The sequence below is a fragment of the Ctenopharyngodon idella genome, chromosome 24 (assembly GCF_019924925.1).
Source record: "Ctenopharyngodon idella isolate HZGC_01 chromosome 24, HZGC01, whole genome shotgun sequence".
NCBI lineage: Eukaryota > Metazoa > Chordata > Actinopteri > Cypriniformes > Xenocyprididae > Ctenopharyngodon > Ctenopharyngodon idella.
This window is the reverse complement of record NC_067243.1, coordinates 6,647,097-6,669,317: the sequence shown is the minus strand read 5'-3', so window position 1 is coordinate 6,669,317 and position 22,221 is coordinate 6,647,097. Positions and strand designations below refer to the sequence as shown.

Sequence of the window (22,221 nt, the reverse complement as noted above, 5' to 3'; positions counted from 1 at the left end):
TGGTATTACTGCAGTGCGTATGGCGTGAACTCGCTGCGCGCGCCTTCGCACACAGAAGCCCCCCCCCCCCTGTACGCGCGCGAGGCGAGCAGTGCCCACAACAAGCACGGGCAGAAGGACACGGACACATGGAGTAAAAGTGAACTGTCAAACATAGTTTTAAAAACAAGATCTAAAGCAGGGAGATTGATTTAAAGACGTCCTTCAGGTGGGTGCGTTATTCTAAACACTAATACTTATTTTGAAATCTTTCTTTTGCAGGTCATACATGAGAAGTATTTGTATTATGGCTTGATTTATGAGTTGTTTTTTTTTTCTTTAATACAATTTTAACTAGTATTTTCCTGTTGTTTTCTATTATTTGACATTGTCCTGTTGAAGACTTATGTTTTTCTTTAAAAGCGTCAGAAACTTACAAATAATATGTGTTTTTAAACTTAGGCTAATACACTTAAATGATGCACTTTAAAATTAGATTGTAGTATTTTGACACACCGTCAGTTACAGGTAACAGGATCTGTAACAAATTCCTCAGATTCTTCAAATGGTGAAGTGTGACAGATTTAAAATGAACCAGGAGACATGAACACAATTCATATGAGACACAGATGATGCTTTGAAAAATACATAACTCTAATCTATGCATGTGACCAGACTCTCTAGACACATTTGGCTGACATATGATATTATACTGTGTACAGTCTAAAAAATATTGCGTTGTTTCAACCTACATTTGAGTCAAATATGGACAAACCAAACCATTGGTTTAAATTTTTAGACCCAACGGTGGGGTTTGTCCAAGCGTAGGTTGAAACAACCCAGCATTTTTTAGAGTGTAGTTAAAAGAAAATATTGAAATGTTCAAACATTATTATACTTTTATAGATCAATTTCAAAAGGATCAGAAAAAAACCCTTATAAACTGAACAAAATAATACTGTTTATATATTAAACTTAAATAATGTTTAAATATTATTTGGCTGCTGCCCAAAACAAAGTTATAAAATAGCATATTATATCATACTGTAGGTTTAAGCATGAAATAAATAGCACTTCTGGATCAATTACAAAAGGATCAGCGAAAACACCTCATTAACGGAATAAAATAATACAGTTTAAATATTATTCACTATTTATTCACTGTCAGCAGCGTGTCAGAAAGCAGGCAGGTGTAAAAACAGCCCTCAGTATCAGCTCATGTGAGGACGGCAGTCACAGCCAGTGGCGTCCCAGACTGAAGACGTGTTGGTGTTACTCATATCTGCTGGGTGAGGTTACAGTAGTAAAACTTTCTCCCTCTCTTTGTGAGTCACTCATCCTGCCACTGTAGGAGCTTGAGATCATGATTCTGACTAAAAACTCCTGGACAGAGGCCCATATCCACACCCAGAGTTTCCTCATCTGTTTGAACTTTACTGCACACATTATTTACCCTCTGGCTGTGGATACAGATTTCACAAACTTCAAACTATCAATATTTTGCTACTTAAAGGCACAATATGTAAGATTTTTGGATTGAAATATCCAAAAACCACTAGAACAATGTTATATATTTTTTTGACTCGTGTACTTACATTATCCCAGATGTTTCCAAGAATGTTTAAATCCAGAGAAATAAGCAATTTTAACCAGGACACGGAGCGTGTCTGTGCATCACCTATCAATGACATCATACCTGCATTACCTTCGATTTCTGCTTTTATTTTGTAGAAACCATGGAAACACCAAAGACGCTTTAATATTATGTGTTTAACTAGACAGGTGAGCAACTGTTTAGATACAGTCATAGACAGAAAACTGATGATGCTAGTGCACTGTTAGTCTTATTGTTTAAATCTCATTTTCTTGATTTACTGTGAGTACCATGTTTTACCATGACTAATATCGATCTAGTTTACTGCAGTGTGCCACAAGTGTCTCATAGCAGCTGCCGAGTGAACGCAGAGTAGCACTATAACAACTTTCAACACACAAATGTATCTAATATGATAAACAGTGCTGCGTTACCCCACATACGATTGACCGGAAGAAGCGGAAGCGGTGAATGTGGCATAATAAAAGTCCCTCTGCTCTCGCGCCGTGTGTCGCGCTCGTCTCTCATTAGCAATCGCTCTAGCGGCCTCGTTCTGCTCCAACATCACTCGGTCCTGCTCTGATTCATATTGCAGTAACGTTAATAATCTCATCCATGAACATGATTTCTGCCCGAGTCCCGTCCTGATTCTTTTCCACTGGCTGTAGACGTGAAGACAACATCTCCCATGATTCCGCGAAATCAAGGCATCATCAAGCTACGCCTTTGTTTTGAATAAGCGACCTCTAGTGGTGAAAATTACATATTGTGCCTTTAATCAAAATCCAGGTCATATGAATACACTAATAAAATAAAATAATAATACAATTTTGCATTTAGAAAATATTTTTATATATACACACTACTAGTCAAAAGTTATTTATTAGGTAATTAATAATACTTTTATTCAGCAGGGATGCATTAAATTGATAGTGATTAAAAGAAAAGACAGTAAAGACTTTTATAATGTTACAAATCTTTTTTATTTCAAATAAATGCTGTTATTTTGAGCTTTCTATTCATTAAAGAATCCTAAAAAATGCATCACAGTTTCTACAAAAATATTAAGCAATTTTCAACATTGATAATAATCAGAAATGTTTCTTGAGCAGCAAATCATCATATTAGAATGATTTCTGAAGGATCATGTGACACTGAAGACTGGAGTAATCACAGGATCACAGGAATAAATTACATTTTAACATATATTCACATAGAAAACAGTTATTTTAAATTGTAATAATATTTCACAATTTTTTACTGCATTTGTGATCAAATAAATGCAGCCTTGGTGAGCAGAAGAAACTTCTTTCAAAAACATTAAATAAATCTTACTGTAGTATATATCATTACCACAATGTGTCATTTTTCTTTTCTTTTTGTAAATTGTAGTCAATAAATGAAACTCATTACTGTAATTATGTGCAAGTAATTTTTGCTTCATTTTTATTAATCAAAAGATAATTTCTTGTGTCTTCATATCATTTCGGGATGACCTGAATGTGTTCTTCACCCAATAACAATAATTCACTGAACTTTGCCTCACAAATGTCAGTGCTATCATATAATTTTATGTTCTGTGTAAAGGAAGGGTTAGTCCTGTCCAGTGGTCCTGTAGTAGATAAGACCAGCCTCTCGGGGGATGTTAAGCTGGATTCATGGTTTTTCTCAGACCTGTCAAGTGGATGCCATCTTGAAAGTGTTTGTAAAATCTCTTACTATTTCAGGATGGCAGATGCCGGGGAAAAAAACAATAGCTGTGGGACAATATGCCTCAAATACCTTCTGTTCGTCTTCAATCTTCTCTTTTGGGTGAGTTTGTGCTTTATTTTGATCATTATTAGCCAAAATTCGTCCACCATCCCTGACGGAAAAATGACTAAAACCACCATAAACTGTTTTTTTTTTTTGTTTTTTGTTTTTTTTAGCAGTTGTAGAAGAAATTCATAACTGTTTTGATGCTAATTAAAAAGTAGAAGAAAAAAACATCTGTATGCAAAAAGAGAGACAATTGTACCATGTCCTCCCAGTTGGCAGGTGGCGCTGTGATGGCAGTGGGAATATGGACTCTGGTGGATAAAAGCGACTACATCAGCCTTCTGTCCTCCAGCACCTACATGGTCGCTGCCTTCATCCTGATTGGCGCGGGTGCCGTCGTCATGTTCACTGGGATGCTGGGCTGCTGCGCCACCATCAGGGAACAAAGAGGACTTCTTATAGTGGTGAGAGAGCATCATGGGTAACGCTACCACTGACAGCTGACACATTTGTCCAAAAGTCACCTTCACGATATGAAGGTGCCCTGTGTTGTTTCTTGAGTGTTTTTAAAGTATTGCTTTGTGGTTGCTAGGGTGTTTTCAAGTGTTTCTAGGATGTTCTGGGTTGTTATAAGGTGGTTGCTTGCTGCCAAAACATCCCAACCCCAGGCAAAAGAAAAACCCTGATTACTTATAACAGTGTAGAATGAGTTACGTGTGAAAGTTTCATATTTATAATTAATTTGTTCAGTTAACTAACCCTAAAGGTGCGTCCCAATTTGCACACTTATGCACTGTTCTATGCCGTTTCGTAGTATTAATAGTTTAGTGTTCACACTGAAAATAGAAAAAGTACTCTTTAAATATTCAGATAATGCACTTAACCCTCTGGTGCTCTTCGGTCATTTTTGACTGAATATCTTTAAGTTTTTCCGGTCAAAAATGGTCAAAAAAAATTCTACGATTTTTTTTTTTGTTTTAGATTTTTTTTTTTACCTCATTGGAATGGTATGAAACTTGGTAAAGGTTTTGCCACTTGCTATGTGAACACACAAAAAAATCTTGGACACGATTCGAAAAGGTCAAATGGTCCTGAAAAAAATAGTCACACTTGTATTCAGGGTTGCCAGGTTTTCACAACAAAACCTGCCCAATTGCTACTCAAAACTAGCCCAATTGTGTTTCAGGGTTGGTCCCCCGGTAAAAATCGCGTTTCGTGGGGTAAAATCCACATTTTTGGCAGGGTTCCCCTGGTAAAATTCGCATTCCAGGGGCGCTTCAACCCCCTGACATGAAAAACAACCCGCTGCAACAGTGTTAAAGTAGCCCAATTCTGCGGGAAAACTGCAGACTTGGCAACACTGCTTGTATTGTTCGTGATCAAAAATGAGCGCATTGGAAACGAATGGGAAGCGAGTTTCATCTAGTGGACACGTTTGGTACTGCACCCAAACAAAATCTTACCGAAAGCTCATTTTTTAAAATATCAACATCAAATTAGGAACTTGTTTAGATTTATGGCTTTGATTTTCTCACCATTTTAGAGTAAAACATGTTTTGGAAAATATATAGATTTCACATAAAATTTGAAAATAGTATTTTTGTGCATTTTTCATAATAATAAACATTCAAGATTTACGAGTTCAAGTTTGAAATTTCATTTTCAGGTCTGTGCTCAAAAAGCAGTTAACAGGTAATAATTGGATCATAAATATTCAATAAATATAATTTACTACCATAAAATCCCCTAAAAATACAAAATATTAAATAAAAAACATTATCGAACTAAAATATATCAAAATAGTCATTCACATCATTGAAATTAAAAAATTGGTCATTTTTGACCGACACGCGAGCAGCTAATTAACCAAAAAAAATAAGTGTGGAATGTAAGACACTTCATACACTCAACGGTCGCAGCTTTAATCACGTAGTGGAGGGGCGATGATGTTGGATGACAAAATAAACTTATAAAATTAATACATGGTTGAGTGCATAAGTACATAGTATATAAGTGCATAGTGTGTCATTTAAGTCTAATAGTAGTGTTGCGTTTCTTATGAAACACAACCAACAAAAGCGCATTTTAACATAGGAAAGAAGCAAGTAGCTCATAGGGCTTCACCCTATAAATACTTCTGGAAACTTTTAGCTGAATCATCTCTGTGATAAGATTCAGCACAAAAAACCTCTGCCAGACTTTACTTTGAGTGAAATATTTTGAGTAACGGAGTCATGTAAACACTGGATTATAGTAGGCAGATTTAGACCACGTGGATTCCTGAGGCCAAGAATTATTCTGGAAACATGAAGTCACACTAACGTGACTTATTTGTGCTTTCTAAATTAGTTTGATCGTGCTCTTAGTTGTCTCAAAGCTGTCATCGTATCTGATTTAAATAAAGATGTGTATATCTTTAAGAGGTCAGACTTAGAAACTGAGTCACAGCTGAGGAATGACTGGCAGCAGAGAGAGAGAGAGAGAGAGGGAGTACAGAGGAATGAGAAGGGAGTGAATCCAGAATAGAGGAATGAAATGAGAGTGGTGGGCTGGGGAAGGACAGAAAAAAGAGGGGAAATACAGAACGAATACAGGCTGAGAGAAAAGTAATAGTGCTTGTGACCTTTATCAGCTGTGCAAAATTCCTCAGATGCCATTTGTTCACTTTTTCAACAGCTGATGCACAAATTTAAGTTCTGTCATTATTTACTCATCCTCGAACCTGGTGTCCAAATATGTGTATTATTGAAACCTTTTTTTGTTCCTACAGTTCTTTGTCCTGTTGTTGTTAATCTTCCTTCTGGAGATCACAGCTGGAATTTTGGCCTACGTCTATTATCAGGAGGTAAAGATGAGGAATAAATGCTATATTTATTTTATTTCAATTTGGGTGAAATCTCTCTTATCCTTTTAAACATGTTTATGCACCCTTTTTCTTCATTTTTCAGCAACATCTTTATGTATGCATGCGAATAACGACTTGATAAACATGGCTGTAATATTGCCATGAATATCATAGGAATGAATATGCCATCCAATCTATATACTCCCCAGATCCGCATTAAACCCACATACACATGTTGAGTGTTGTATGTTTGCATGCTCTCCATCCACTTTCCTGCTTTTCCATCTTTATAAAACCCTTTGTCTTCTTCCTCCTTTTCCTCCTCTTCCTCCAGTGTTTTCCTCTCTGCTACCAGGTAAACAATTATTTAGACAAAAAAAAGTTGAGGGTAAATAATGACACAGTTTTCATTTTGGATGATTCCTTTAATATATGGCACTTTACTTTGTATAAATGAAAACAGGCTTTCCCGGCATTTATTTGCTATGTAGAGTATGATATATAGATATAGCTTGTGGTCTGATGGATTTATCTGTGACTGCAGCTGAACGCTGAGCTGAGAGCTGATCTGAAAGAGAGGATGGTGGAAAATTACCAGAAGCCTGGACAAGAGCACATCACTAGAGCCATTGACAAACTCCAGCAAGACGTAAGACAGTCTGTTAAGTATACAATCTTGTAACTTTGTCTTTATCTCAGATTTTACAAAATAAAATTTTGTAATGTTGAAACAAGGCTTGTTGAACCAACATTCAAGGCCTGTGACAAACTTTGCTTTGAAGTTTATAGTCTTACAATATCATGACAATGAAGGCTTTTGAACACAATTTCTCAGTCTGTGAGCATGTGAGTTTATGCATCATAGCATCAGACACCACTAGCCCATGGGAAAACAATCCACCCGTCACAAGAATGAACTCTTTTCTTGTTCCCGTGCCCCCTCCCGCTCTATCTGTTTTACGGTGCAGCTGAAGTGTTGCGGCAGTAACAGCTCAGCGGACTGGAGGGACGGGTCCTGGATACAGACCTTTGCTGACAGACGCCTGGTGCCAGACAGCTGCTGTAAGACCCCCACAGAGCGCTGTGGACTCAGAGACCACCCATCCAACATCTACAGAGTGGAGGTACATTCAGATAAATACAAAGTTCTGTCATGAAACTCTAGATGGTGCAGGCTAAATCTGCTTGCAATCACATCAATCTCTATAGGGTGATTGGTCCCTGCTGTATCTGTAGCCAATGAGCTTGCTGCTTAACCTTCAAATACTGGTCAGCATTTTATGTAGCAATTGCAGCATGCTTTCAGACACCCTTCACCTTCCCCAGCTCCACCTGTCTAGATCTGCTACGGGTAATTCATGTATGCTATATTTTACAGCAGCAGCATGTCTTATTTGCTCACAGCAGTGTCATGTATGTATTGGCAGTAGCACGTTCCGTACTTGCTCTGCAGCAGCAGCAATAATAGCAGCAGAAGCAATAACCAACAGCAGCAGCATCAATAACTAACGCCGGTTTCACACCGCCGGTGTTTTTTTCAGTGTGCATGTTAACCAACGGGTGCATTCACACCGGGAGCAGGAGCGTCGCGTGAGCAGCAGTGAAGCGGGGGTTTCGGCGCCGAGTCTATTTTTGCTGCGCTGCTGACACTCAATTAAAGTGAAAGCACACTTTTGATGGACAAAACAAATATGATTTCACACAAAAAGTGCTCAAAATGCACAGAATAAGCTTGTCTAGTGTATTTTAACAAGATTTTGAGTATGACAGAAAAGAATTTACCCATTTAAACTTGTTTTTAATTATTCAGTTTGGGTGAAAGTATGGTGTATTATAAAAAAAACTAAAGTAAACTAGTATGATATATAAATATGGTATATATAAGCATTCTTTTAGTTATTATTACACAGACAAGTATATAGGCTCTAGCACTACCCAAATCAAACCCGAGTTTGCACTCTTTTTTCGCAGAGTTTGCCGTCTTGTATACATGGACACGTGGCAGATTATGTAAACACAAAGCTTGCCTCATTCGTGTGCAGCAATGGCTGACACAAGGCTTTTATTTATTTATTTATTTTTATTTTTTACGTTTACATGGGGAGGTGTTGTACACCTCCCCATGTTAACAAACTTTCAAAACTATCAAGTTTATAAATGACCAACTTATAAAAACAAATTTATATATGTCTTTGTAAAGAAATGTTTACTTTATATGTAGCTTGGAGCCGCTGCTGTGACGATGTACAAACGCTTTCAGTGTAAATACTTGTGCGTGTCTGCAACTGCAGTGACGATGTAGTTATGTTCAAGTGAAGCTGACGCGCCACTCATGCTTGTGGTGTAAAACCGGCGCAACAGCAGCAGCAGCAATAACATCAGCAGCAATAACAGCAGCTGCAATAACATCAGCAATAACTAACAGCAGCAATAACTGATAGCAGCAGCAGCAGCAATAATCAACAGCAGCAATAACAGCAGCTGCAATAACATCAGCAATAACTAACAGCAGCAATAACTAATAGCAGCAGCAGCAGCAATAATCAACAGCAGCAGCAGAAGCAGCAATAATCAACAGCAGCACAGCAATAACAGCAGCAGCAGCAGCAGCAATAATCAACAGCAGCAGCAATAACAACAGCAGCAATAACAGCAGCAGCAGCAGCAGCAATAATCAACAGCAGCACAGCAATAACAGCAGCAGCATTAACAGCAGCAGCAGCAATAACAGCAGCAGCAGCAGAAGCAGCAATAATCAACAGCAGAAGCAGCAATAACAGCAGCAGAAGCAGCAATAATCAACAGCAGCAGCAATAACAACAACAGCAGCAACAGCAGCAGCAATAACAACAGCAGCAATAACAGCAGCAGCAGCAGCAGCAATAATCAACAGCAGCACAGCAATAACAGCAGCAGCATTAACAGCAGCAGCAGCAATAACAGCAGCAGCAGCAGAAGCAGCAATAATCAACAGCAGAAGCAGCAATAACAGCAGCAGAAGCAGCAATAATCAACAGCAGCAGCAATAACAACAACAGCAGCAGCAGCAGCAGCAATAACAGCAGCAGAAGCAGCAGCAGCAATAATCAACATCAGCAGCAATAACAGCAGCAATAACATCATTACATATTTATATATTATATTTTGTAGCATTATATATGTTTTTACTGTCACTTTTGACCAACTTAATGCATCCTTATTAAATAAGAGTATTTTATTTATTAAATCTTACTTGTTTTTCATTGCAGACTTTGGTATGTTTGCAAATCTGACATTGAGACATTGCTGAGATCTCTCTGTTAAAGAACTATAAACTCGTTATTTTATGTCTCTCAGGGTGGTTGTATATCCAAACTAGAGGAGTTTATTCTTCAACATCTGCTGATTTTGGGCTCAGTGGGTCTTGGGATTGCATTTATTCAGGTGAACAACTCTGATATAAATCTAGAAAATATTTTCACTCCTATTTGTATTTTATGTTATATCAGAGATTTTAACCTTTTACCTTTTCTGTCTGTTCCAGATTGTTGGGATGATTTTTACCTGCTGCCTGTATCGAAGTTTGAAAGAGGAAATATACTGAGAAAGAAGACACTTGATTCCCACCAACACCAAATAAGCCTCCTGCTGTCTGTTACTGTGCTGTTTTATTGTGCTGTGTGTCATGATTATGTCACAATAATGCAAGATGACAGGTCAATATGTCTTGGCTGCAGGACAGTCGTTCTGGAAAGGGAACTTTACATTGTCTTGTTTTAAGCAAAGATTATGGATGCAATGTTTGTTAAAAGTTTGAATTTTGCAGTACAAATAAATAAGTGGAAAAATAAGGATTGTTTTGTTTCTGACAACACATGCTTTCCAACAATGTGCCTTTCATTGATTATTAAACATACTTTCCAGTTACTGAAGTAATTATTGGCACACTATCAGCATTAGGATGGCTTTATTAGAAGATTAATTTTTAAATGACACATGAATTTCTAACATTTGTTCTGTTGTTGTATTGTAATTTATTTGCATCAGTTGGCAGTAATATTCAAGGTGTTTACTGTGTTTGTAGATTTTCTGTAACCAAGGATGATTAATAAAATAATAATGATGTAAAATGTGCATATCACATGTCGGAACTACTTACGCAGTAACTGTTTTACCCGGAACTTTAAAACCAACGGACCCATCAAAACAAGCAGCTGATCAAATGATCTAAGTTTATTTTTTATTGTAAATTCAATGGATTTATTACACTTTAATACATTTATTTAGTAGGTTATTGTTGACGTTAGTATTGCCACTATCGCTCGTTAATGGTCAATCTCTAAAAACAGAGAAAACTGTAAATTACGGCGTTATAAAACATCTATAATGACATCTAAACCTACATGTCTGATAGTGGCCAGTGCTGCATCTGCAGGTAAGACTCAAAACATCACGTCAAATCAACATTAACATGCATATTTTGTGTACAGTTAAAAAAAAAGTCACAAGCGTTTCTCGGGAATATACAATTTACATGTGTATAAATAAATTATATGTCATTTTCTTGTTTGTGTTATTAAATTATTTTAAATGCGTCTTTTATTTTGTCTATTTGTTTTATTTTAATTTGGCTCAGGAAAGATCTAGTCTTTGGGGCATTGTTTATTTCTAATTTTCTATTCTAATTCAATTTAATCAAAAAGCCGTAAAAATCCAGTGGACGATCAGATGGTAATAACATTGAACTTTTCTATTTTTAAATTAAACTTTAACCCTCTGGTGCTGTTCGTGTGTCGGTCAGAAATTATTGATTTTCTTTTTTTCTTTTTTTTAATTTCAATGAAATGATTGTACTATACTTTAGTTCAATAATGTTTTGTATTTTTAGGGGATTTTATAGTACTAAATTATATTTATCCACTAGTTGTAATCCATTTATTCACTTTTTGAGCATGGACCTGAAAATGAATTTTTTTCAAACTTAAACTGTCGTAAATCTTGAATGCTTTGGAGCTTAAGTTTGGTTTCTTTTTAAAGACGACACTTGGCAGATTATTGCTAAAGTGATAAAAGTTTAAAAAGTGAAGTTTTTATTTATTGTTATGAAAAATGCACAAAATACCATTCTTTATATGAAATATATATTTTCCAAAACACGTTTTAATCTAAAATAGTGCGAAAATCAAAGCCATACATCTAAACAAGAGGTGTTCCAAATTTGAGGTTGATATCTCAAAAAATGAGCTTTCAGTAAGATTTTGTTTGGGTGCAGTACCAAATGCTTCCACTAGATGAAATTAGCCTCCCATTCATTTCCAATGCCTTTACCAAGTTTTGTACCATTCTAAAAAAAAAAAAAAAAAGTACCATTTTGTGGTCAAAAATGACCCAACAGCACCAGAGGGTTAAACAGTGATACTTTTGTGCTATTTTGTTAGTGTTTTCTGTTTATTATGCATGTAAAGCATTAAACTGTGTTCTGTTTTCCCTGCAGGAGTTTCAGCTCGATCGTTCCATCAGTGTTTCAATTTGTGCAGCTCAGTGTTTAACTTGCAGACAGCGACACCTGGCGTGAGAAAACACACACTGCATCATCTACAAATCATTGTTTGTTCATCCACACAAGACACAGTTTGCTGGATGTGTCACATTTTTGTCTCACAGGGGAAGACAATCGACTTTGCGGGTGTGGATGACAGCACAGCCCGATGGGTGCAAGAGTTCAGCATCAAACCCTACGCCAGCCCGGCCAAACTGGAGTCTATCGATGGTGTGCAATCTGTCTGCTTTTTTAAAACTGAGTGCATAAGTGCATTTATAATATTTAGGATGTGTGTGATGTTTCAGGTGCTCGCTATCAGGCGCTGTTGATTCCTGACTGTCCGGGAGCCCTGAATGATCTCGCCCACAGCGGGTCCCTCGCACGAATCCTGTCCCACTTCATTTCTCAGCAAAGTGAGGGTCTCTGCATCTCAAATACTCAGAGTTTGATACAAAAAATGTGAGACCTGTTTGTTTAATCCATGTCTGTGTGATGGCAGAGCCCGTGTGTGCTGTGGGACAGGGCGTCGCTGCTCTCTGCTGCGCTACGGAGGAATCAGAGGTGAATAAGAAGTGGATATTCAGTGGCTACAGCATGACCGGGGTGAGTCATAATGTCATGTCAATCAACAAACTATGAATGTATGATGGAATAGCTTATGCAATGTGATTTTTTTTTTTTTTTTTTTACAGCCCTCTGTGTTTGAGCTGGTACGTTCTCCTGAATTTGCCAACCTGCCGCTGATTGTGGAGGATTTTATCAAAGACAGTGGTGGATCTTACACAGGTGAGGTTTCTTTTAAATCTTTTAAAGGGAAAATTCATGTCATTCCAAATCTGTTTGACTTACTTTCACCATAAAAGTCATCCACTCTATTGCTGTTTTTCAAGACTTCTGTGTGAGGAACAGCTCACATTTAAGTTGGTAATTAGGACTGAGTATTGACACAAATCTCACGATTCGATTTCAATTCACAAACTTGCAATTTGATTCGATTCTTATCTTGATTCGATATTGATTCATTTGGATATATATCAAGTACAGTTTATGTCATTTTTTTCCTCAAGGAAAGTATTAGTTCACCAAAACATGAAAATTTTGTCGTTAATTACTCACCCTCGTGTTGTTTCAAGCCCGTAAGACTTTCGTTCGTCTTCAGAACACAAATGAAGATCTTTTTGATCAAATCTGTCCCTCCATTGACAGCCTACCACTTTCAAGCCCCAGAACGGTAGTAAAGATATCATTAAAGTAGCCTAATCCATGTGACTCCAGTGGTTTATCCTCAGTTTTATGAAGCAACGTGAGTGCTTTACTTGTGCAACAAAACCACAACAAAACTAATTTACCACTTTGTTTACAGAATATTAATCTCCAGTGCGCGTTCACGAGAGCACTACGACGCATGCGTGTTGTGTTGACACGAGAACGGACTTTGTTGCATAAACGCATGTCAGAGATTAATATTTTGTAAATAATTTGGTAAATCATGTTTTTTTTTTTTTTTTTACTCCTGTCGCTTCATAAAATTGAGGTTAAGCCACTGGAGTCACATGGATTACTTTAATGATGTTTTTACTACCTTTCTGAGGCTTGAAAGTGTCAGTTGCGTAGACTGTCAGTGGAGGGACATAAATCGCTCAGATTTCATTAAAAAATATCTTCATTTGTGTTCCGAAGATGAACGAAAGTCTTACAGGTGTGGAACAACATGAGGGCGAGTAATAAATGACAGAATTTTCATTTTTGGGTGAACTAACCCTTTAACTAATGCTGTAAACTATACAGGGGAACCTGGTACATTACTGTAATGCTGAAGGTTAAAATTAAAGGGTTAGTTCACCCAAAAATGAAAATAATGTCATTTATTACTCACCCTCATGGCGTTCCACACCCGTAAGACCTTCGTTCATCTTCAGAACACAAATTTAGATATTTTTGATTAAATCCGATGGCTCAATGAGGCCTCCATAGCCAGCAATGACATTTCCTCTCTCAAGATCCATTAATGTACTAAAAACATATTTAAATCAGTTCATGTGAGTACAGTGGTTCAATATTAATATTATAAAGCGACGAGAATATTTTTGGTGCGCCAAAAAAAACAAAATAAGGACTTATAGTGATGGCCGATTTCAAAACACTGCGTCAGGAAGCTTTGGAGCGTTATGAATCAGCGGTTTGGAGCGCCAAAGTCACATGATTTCAGAAGTTTGGCGGTTTGACACGCGATCCGAATCATGATTCGATACGCTGATTCATAACGCTCCGAAGCTTCCTGACGCAGTGTTTTGAAATCGGCCATCACTATATAAGTCGTTATTTTGTTTTTTTTGGCGCACCAAAAATATTCTCGTCGCTTTATAATATTAATATTGAACCACTGTACTCACATGAACTGATTTAAATATGTTTTTAGTACCTTTATGGATCTTGAGAGAGGAAATGTCATTGCTGGCTATGGAGGCCTCACTGAGCCATCGGATTTCAACAAAAATATCTTAATTTGTGTTCCAAAGATTAACGAAGGTGTGGAACGGCATGAGGGTGAGTAATAAATGACAATATTTTCATTTTTGGGTGAGCTAACCCTTTAACAACTGATTTAAATTGTATGCAAACATTTAAATTGCACATAAGTTTGCACATACAATAACTTTATAATAACTTTCTGATTATAGTATTGTTTATCGTTTTTTAAAATATCACTATTTAAACAGTGGCTGCATGCTGTTATAATTTTTCATGACAGATTTTTACATTAAACTTTTACATTAACAGATTTTTACATTATACATTAAATACTGATAAACCAGTTAAGTAAAAAAATATAATGAAGATGTAATGCAGTGCATATGTGCATATGCTCCGAGTTATTTTTTATGGTTTACTAACGAGTTCATGGACATTGAATGGCTTCTTAGGTTAAAGTGACATTAAGTGACATTGTTTACAACCATTTATTTACGTCTTTCCGCGGTTGAAACACTGATTTATTGATTATATGAGACATGATAAATGTAATGAAGTTGTACTGTACCTTTCAACATACCTTCCGATGTTCGTTCATTTTTATTTCGCGCTGCAGTAAAGAGGAAGAGATGATCGGTTCACGTGCCGTTTGAACTGAGGCGCTACAGTGATCCGTCGCGCCATATTAAGAGCGCCAAAACGGTATTTATTGTTCGAATTTTGTAATAAAATTGTAGTAAGTAACAAAGTTTATTGCTATTTATTGGATCGGAGGCACACTACAAATAATGTTTATTGAAGTTTCGTTCAGGCATCAACTGAAAACAGCAGATTAAAGATTTAAGAATCTACATCAAAATGAGAATGATTCAAATCGCAAAATCAATTTCGTCAACCCAGCCCTGTTCCCTCGCAGATGATGACAAAAAGCATTTTTGCGTGACCTCTATACCGTTTTACTACATGCTACTGGTGTTTATGTGAAGAATTGTTTGTAACTAAATGAAATCCTTCCCTCACAGCGAGCATCGAGGACGCCGTTCACGTGGTCCTAGACCGCCATCTTGTGACGGGGCAAAACATACAGTCCACATCAGCGGCTGTCAATAATCTGATTCTTCTGTGTAATACTAGCAGATAAACAAACAAGAGACCACGCAACGAAATGCGAACCAGAAGTGTTATCAGATGTGTTATACTACTGAAAGCACTTGTTGTCCACAAATATACATACATTCTTCACTCCAAATGCATTTCACACTCAAGTTTAGTTTTAAGAAATTATGATCTAAAATTCAATGTAAGTATATTAGGTTCATTTGTTTTTCTATCTACAAAATATGAATGTTTAATTTGAATGCTTGAAAGGAACACGATGATTTTTAGATTTAAACAAGTTCTGTAAATGGATATCAAGCATTACACTGTAATAAAGGCTTTATTTTTAACTAAATTTTAAAAAAATAAATCAGCCTGGAACATTAGTACTAGTACAATGACTAAAAAGCTCCACATTTGAGCTTTTAAATGCACCAGACATCCAATGTTAGTTTAAATGTGATTATTATATTGGTTATTGACAGTGTCAGATGTTGTTGGTAAAGCTTAACTTGTTTTCAACATTCCTTTAAAGTGTAAGATGGAGAGTTTAACACAGGAAATCCTGTGGTTTTTAATATGTATGCAGCTCTGCTGTGATGTTAAGAGGAACTGATCTGTGCTGAAATACTTTTACATCATTTTAATATCCAAAAAATGTTTTGTGCTGCTGTAACAATGTTTTGATTTGCACCACAAAAGGGATCAAATATGTAATGTGCAGTATTACGAACATACAGTATGAAAAAACAAATCTGTACCAATGAATTCATAAAAATTGTATTCCTGAATAAAATAAATTGCATTAAAATGCTGCTTCTCCCTTAAGAATGCACTTGATAACAGACCTAATTAAAAATAACTTTATTGGCATGCTCAGCAACAGATTTGTCATAAATATCATGAAGTGCTTTGATAAATCGCACTTTATTATTTGGAAGTAGACTGAACAGACGTAAGTCAGATCACCGGTCACAAAAGGTCATAGAAATAGTCCAGTCCTTGTCCCAATTCCCACATGGAAATTCCCGTTCCCAGTTCAGCTGCCAAAGCGATACGAAGCTGGAGAAACTAGAGGAGAAAGAGGTCCAGAACTGAATAATACCCACAATTCACTTTGATATTCTGTACTATTATTGCACTATTACTATTATCACAGTTACCTTTAAAGTGGGGTAGTAAACAACATGCTTCACTCCGTTATTCCTGAAACAAAAGAAAGACTTGTTCTGTAATCCTATCTAAATGTTTTATTTTATTGCAACCAAAATGTGAATAAGCATCTTTTGACAATCAAAATTTGATACTTAGCATCTTATTCTTTTTAATCAGATTGCAGTTTACCAGTTTGGGAAAGCTTTGTGTGCTAAATGCATCACAATACATTCCAGTGTTTGTTTAACCTTTTATAATTGAAGAAATGTTCTCCAGTGTTTTCGTCCCACTGCAGTTTGGGTTTCACTTCCTTCAGCAGTTCAATATACCTGCATGAAAATTAAGATTAAATATTAACTTCAATAATTAAGAACTCTCACTGTCATCTTTATAAGAATTTTATTTATATAAATTTAAATTGTACATTTAACAACAGAATGAGAAAACGGAGAAAGAAATATTGACTAATGTAGTAATCACAAAAATTTTTCAGTCTGAAGGAAAACTATATCTTATGGAAGCTTGTTTCTGCCACAGAATTAAAAAAATTAAAAAGGTAATTGTGACTTATTATAAACTCGGAATTGCGAAAAAGTCAGAATTGTGAGATATAAACTCTGAATTGCAAAAAAAGTCAAAATTGCGAGATATAAACTCGGAATTGCGAAAAAGTCAGAATTGCGAGTTATAAACTCTGAATTGCAAAAAAAGTCAAAATTGCGAGATATAAACTCTGAATTGCGAAAAAAGTCAGAATTGTGAGATATAAACTCTGAATTGCAAAAAAAGTCAAAATTGCGAGATATAAACTCGGAATTGCGAAAAAAGTCAGAATTGCAAAAAAGTCAACTGCGAGATATAAATTCGGAATTGCGATTTTTTTCGTACAATTCTGAGTTTATTTCTAAACTAATTTCTCTAATAAAGTCAGAATTGCAAGATATAAACTCACAATTCAAGAACAAAAGTCAGAACTGTGAGATAAAAAATGTTTTGGTAACACAAGCTTCCCTTCAGCCTTAAGGAGAAAAATCACAGTCAGTCAATGATTCTCACGATGAGGAAATATTTTATCAGAGCAGTTTAACATGCATATATGTATAATATTTTGGTTACATAAAAGTGATATTACACTGACTAAAATATATAGCCTATAGACAAACTTTAGACTTTCATCCTAGGAACTTCCTGTTCATTCCAAAATGCTGTGAAAAGTAAATTATTTACCATAAAGTAACATTTTCACCTAAATTCAAAGTGAAAGATTTATCATGATAAATGAAGCGTGTACCTCCCGCCCAGCAGTGGCTCCGCTCCGCCGTGGCTGCTGAAGTCCAGTCCGTACATGTTGATTCCCAGCAGGATCTTGTGTCTCCACTGGGTGTGAGGGGCGAGCTGCAGCACACACTCTCTGACCCAGGGCAGCGGAGAGCTCGGACCCGGCCTGAAACACAGCCCATTTAAAACTCCATGTTAATGCTCACAACTCACAGAAAGCTTCAAAAAATATCATAACAAAAACAGTATTTATATCACCCAAAATTTCTGTCCTCTTTTTTTTTTTTTTGAATTTTATATTTAACATAATAAAATGTTTCTGCATGGTTTTGAGACAGAAATCCAAAAATAGAGTCAAAAATTAAAGGGCATCAAAATCCTTGTTTGTGTGTCTGACCTGCCAGGTCCTGAGTAATCATACGTCATCAGACTGAAGGCGTCCACCACGGGTGCCAGTTTCTCAAAATCCTCCCGCCCGAACATGCCGGGCTGACCCGAGCTGAACGCGACAAACAGATTATACTCCATGCATAATGAGTGCTGGGGTGGAAAGAGAAAAAGACTTGTTATTTACCCCGGTGCGACGGTAGGAGGGATGACCAGCACACAGGTCAACTTCCCAGCATTCAGAGCCTCACACAGGTGTGTGACCAGGTGCACCAGCTCTCTGTGACATAAACACACAATACAGATCCAATATCAGAATAGAATATGCTTATGAAATGATATTATTGCTGTATTAATATGTGACCCTGGACCACATAACCAGTCATAAGGTGAATAAATAATCTTTCCATTGATGTATGGTTTGTTAGGATATGACAATATTTAGCCAATATACAAATATTTGAATATCTGGAATCTGAGGGTGCAAAAAAAAAAAAAATCAAAATATTGAGAAAATCGCCTTTAAAGTTGTCCAAATGAAGTCCTTAGCAATGCATATCCACTCACAAAAATACATTTTTGATATATTTATGGTAGAAAATTTACAAAATATCTTTATGGAATATGATCTTTACTTAATATCCTAATGATTTTTGGCATAAAAGAAAAAGAAAGAAAAATAATATAATTAATTTTGACCTGTTTATGTATGACACATATGCATGACATCATCACATAGACATCCACTGCTTAAAACTCAAGCCAGTTTTAAATACTACAGACTCTAACCCTAAAAGATAACTTGCTATGCATTTTTAGATGAAAAAAAAAAAAAAAAGGATTCATCTTTTTAGATTTAAAGATGTCCCAAAAGTGAGGTTTGATCAGTTTTAGTAAGTTGCTGAAAAGATAATTAATTAAATCATAAAAATGTAAAATGATTTTTTTTTTAAATAAAAGCTAAAAATCTAAATTAAAAAAAACTTCTAATTTTTTAAAAATATTTTATTTGTTCAGCTCAGCTGCATGTCACATGACTATTAACCAACATCAGAGAAATTTGAATGTGTTATTAAATTATTGAAATATGAAATTAAAATCTCACTAAATATTTTAGGTCAAAGGGGTTTGGATGACAAAAAAGCTTGTGAATCCCTGGTATAGATAAACAGAACCAACCACCAGTGTTATTATAGCATTTTTTATATACTATTTTAGTATTTATTAATATTTTGACAGCTTTTATTTTTATATTTTCAGTTTTTGTTTTAATTTTAGTTTGTTTTAGTAATTTTGTTATGGGCATTTGTCATTTTTATTGATTTTTTTCATATTTCTATTTAGCTTTATTTTTTATTTCAGTTTTACTTTTAGTAATTTTAGCACTTAACTTAAGCATTCATTTCAGGCAACATTTCTAATTTTCGTTCAAAGGATTAGTTCACTCCAGAATTAATATTTCCTGATAATTTACTCACCCCCATGTCATCCAAGATGTTTGTGTTTTTCATTCTTCAGTCGAGAAGAAATGAAGGTTTTTGAGGAAAACATTCCAGGATTTTTCTCCATATAGTGGACTTCACTGGGGTTCAACGGGTTGAAGGTCCAAATGTCAGTTTCAGTGCAGCTTCAAAGAGCTCTACACGATCCCAGACGAGGAATAAGAGTCTTATCTAGAGAAACCAGCTGTCATTTTCTAAAAAAAAATAAACAATTATATACTTTTTAACCACAAATGCTCGTTTTGCACTTCTCTGTGATGCGCCACGCATTACATAATCATGTTGGAAAGGTCATGCGTGACGTAGGCAGAAGTACCACGGTAGGGCGAAAAACTCCTCCAACTTCAAAATCGTCTGACATCGTTGTTTTACCCTTTTTTTATAGGGCGTTTGACTTAGTCTTTGCACATTTGCTTTGCAAACACTGGATCAGTACTTCCACCTAAGTCACACGTGACCTTTCCAACATGATTACATAATGCGTGGCGCATCGCAGAGCAGTGCAAGATGAGCATTTGTGGTTAAAAAGTATATACATTTTTTATTTAAGACCCTTATTCCTCGTCTAGAGCTCTTTGAAGCTGCACTGAAACTGACATTTGGACCTTCAATCCGTTGAACCCCAGTGAAGTCCATTATATGGAGAAAAATCCTGGAATGTTTTCCTCAGAAACCTTCATTTCTGTTTTTTTTTGCCTTCCACACACACATTCTTACTCACGTTCTCTTGTTTCCTCCGAGCTGACTCCATAACTCCAGTGTGTAACCATCAAACCCTTCAGCCTGAGGAGCAAAATCACAGTCAGTCAATGATTCTCACGATGAGGAACTATTTTATCAAAACAGTTTAACATGCATTTATATAATATTTTGGTAACATAAAAGTGATATTACCCTGACTAAAATATATAGCCTATACTCAGACTTTAGACTTTTGCCCCTACAAACTTCCTGTTAGACTGATGAAAACCTGAGCACTCTGACTTCCATAAAGTGGAATATGGATCATCTATCATTCAGAAACAGTGTGAACACAGTAAATACAGCACCTTTGCCACTTCCAGCGCCTCTCGACCCAACTCCTCCATCTCATCCTCGCTGTCCAGGACGCTCATGTAGTCCTGATAGGACCATCCGTCAAACAACAGCCGAGGAACTGATAGAGAAACACACACTGAGAACCTGATGCTTTCAGCTAGTGATCATCAAACCCACAATGACTTTAAATCCACACTCACGTATTTTGTTTTTTTTGTTGGCCTTCCTCACGGCTTTGACCCAACCTGTGAAAAGCCACGCGTCATTATTTTTTTAAAACAAAAAAAATGTCCATTTGTCATTTGAAGACAGAAATGCTCAGACCAGGGTCATGGTCATGAAGACCGGTGATGTGGAAGCTCTCTGGTCCCCTTCGTCTCAGCTGAAGCCACACCGGAGACACAGACGTCAGCTTGGGACCAAACAACTTAGCAATGTCATATCCACGGGAGTTCCACTAAGAGATCAGACGGAAAGATGGATGAGTAGACAAACATACAGACAGATAAACTGACAGATGATATGTAACTTACAGGTGTGATGTATCCCAGCACACTGCCTTTAAAGTGTTGTGTAGACACACACCGAGGACAAAACCTCTTCTCCTCTCTCACGATGTCCCTCCACTGAGGGTCCGTCACCACCAGACCCCGATCCTGCACTGGACGATCTGCCACTGTTGTCTTTGGATACACATAAATATAAATTCAGAAGTATTAGCATATTTGAATATGTCCCACAAAAACACTTACACAGATGAGAGTTGTGTAACAGTGGTATCATTTGCAAACTGTCTCACCTCCACCTCCTGGATCTTACTGGCTTTTTTGGCATCTGTCTTTGATAATGTGCCTCTGACAACAGGAAGCAGCAAACAGACGTGCAGAAAAGTCAGATCTGCTCTCATTTCAGCGCCTCTGCTGTCTGAGGAACAGCATATATGGATTATAATGCTGTATATATACACTGTTTATGCTATAAAGATAGTAGACTTGAGTCTTAAGTAAAAGTACTATTATATTATCAAACACTGTACTATGGTGCCACTACATTATCAATGAGAAAATTGTTAAGGGGTGTCTCTGATATCGCTGCAGTTGTGCCTGAAATGCAGCATTAAATGCTCTTCTGTGGCGTTTGAAACACGAGAGGGTCAAAATACAAATCTGTCGATTTCATTTACTGCAGTAAATCCAATCACTCACCGATATGTGTCTAATATGAGTGTTTAATCTGCGACATAAACGTTCATGATCTTCATCAGAGATGATGTGGACATGCAGGTTTGACAGACTGTGTGCATTTGTCACGTGACAGAAAAACCGTTGCGGCCTTCAAAATAAGAGTCTGTAATAAATTATTTACGAACTAATAAGCGCAACAAATAACTAACTTTTTTTAGGTTATGGTACTATGATATGAAATACTACCTTCATTCATCTTCGGAACACAAATTAACATATTTTTGATTAAATCCGATGGCTCAGTGAGGCCGAGAATACTTTTTGTGCGCCAAAAAAAAAAAAAATATATATATATAACGACTTTTCAACAATATAGTGATGGGCCGATTTCAAAACACTGCTTCGGAGCT

General features: G+C 36.5%; 3 protein-coding genes across 8 annotated transcripts; 2 read left to right on the top strand and 1 right to left on the bottom strand.

The window, feature by feature from the left end:
• Nucleotides 1–28: 28 nt before the first annotated feature.
• cd151 (CD151 molecule) lies at nt 29–10,006 on the top strand. 6 transcript variants are annotated; one of them, XM_051883977.1, is made up of 10 exons: nt 29–208; nt 1,151–1,268; nt 3,301–3,385; nt 3,604–3,795; nt 6,102–6,176; nt 6,511–6,531; nt 6,721–6,825; nt 7,145–7,300; nt 9,513–9,599; nt 9,700–10,006. In XM_051883977.1, exons 3-10 carry the CDS (start codon nt 3,302–3,304, stop codon nt 9,757–9,759), a joined length of 780 nt encoding a protein of 259 aa, XP_051739937.1. In that variant the 5' UTR covers nt 29–208; nt 1,151–1,268; nt 3,301; the 3' UTR covers nt 9,760–10,006. The 6 variants fall into 6 exon arrangements, with proteins under 6 accessions (XP_051739937.1, XP_051739938.1, XP_051739939.1 ...); XM_051883978.1 differs by having other exon boundaries at nt 1,148–1,268; XM_051883979.1 differs by having other exon boundaries at nt 29–212.
• A 327-nt stretch (nt 10,007–10,333) lies between these two features.
• On the top strand, nt 10,334–16,078 carry gatd1 (glutamine amidotransferase class 1 domain containing 1). Its single transcript, XM_051883982.1, has 7 exons — nt 10,334–10,590; nt 11,650–11,726; nt 11,820–11,925; nt 12,003–12,110; nt 12,197–12,300; nt 12,390–12,483; nt 15,192–16,078. Exons 1-7 carry the CDS (start codon nt 10,542–10,544, stop codon nt 15,308–15,310), a joined length of 657 nt encoding a protein of 218 aa, XP_051739942.1. The 5' UTR covers nt 10,334–10,541; the 3' UTR covers nt 15,311–16,078.
• A 38-nt stretch (nt 16,079–16,116) lies between these two features.
• Nucleotides 16,117–21,989, bottom strand: chid1 (chitinase domain containing 1). The gene is made up of 13 exons (XM_051883975.1): nt 21,833–21,989; nt 21,427–21,551; nt 21,161–21,310; nt 20,952–21,084; nt 20,828–20,872; nt 20,639–20,745; nt 20,311–20,372; nt 18,275–18,367; nt 18,098–18,199; nt 17,714–17,866; nt 16,671–16,751; nt 16,431–16,473; nt 16,117–16,338 (listed from the first exon to the last, which is right to left on the bottom strand). Exons 2-13 carry the CDS (start codon nt 21,532–21,534, stop codon nt 16,240–16,242), a joined length of 1,176 nt encoding a protein of 391 aa, XP_051739935.1. The 5' UTR covers nt 21,535–21,551; nt 21,833–21,989; the 3' UTR covers nt 16,117–16,239.
• Nucleotides 21,990–22,221: the final 232 nt, after the last annotated feature.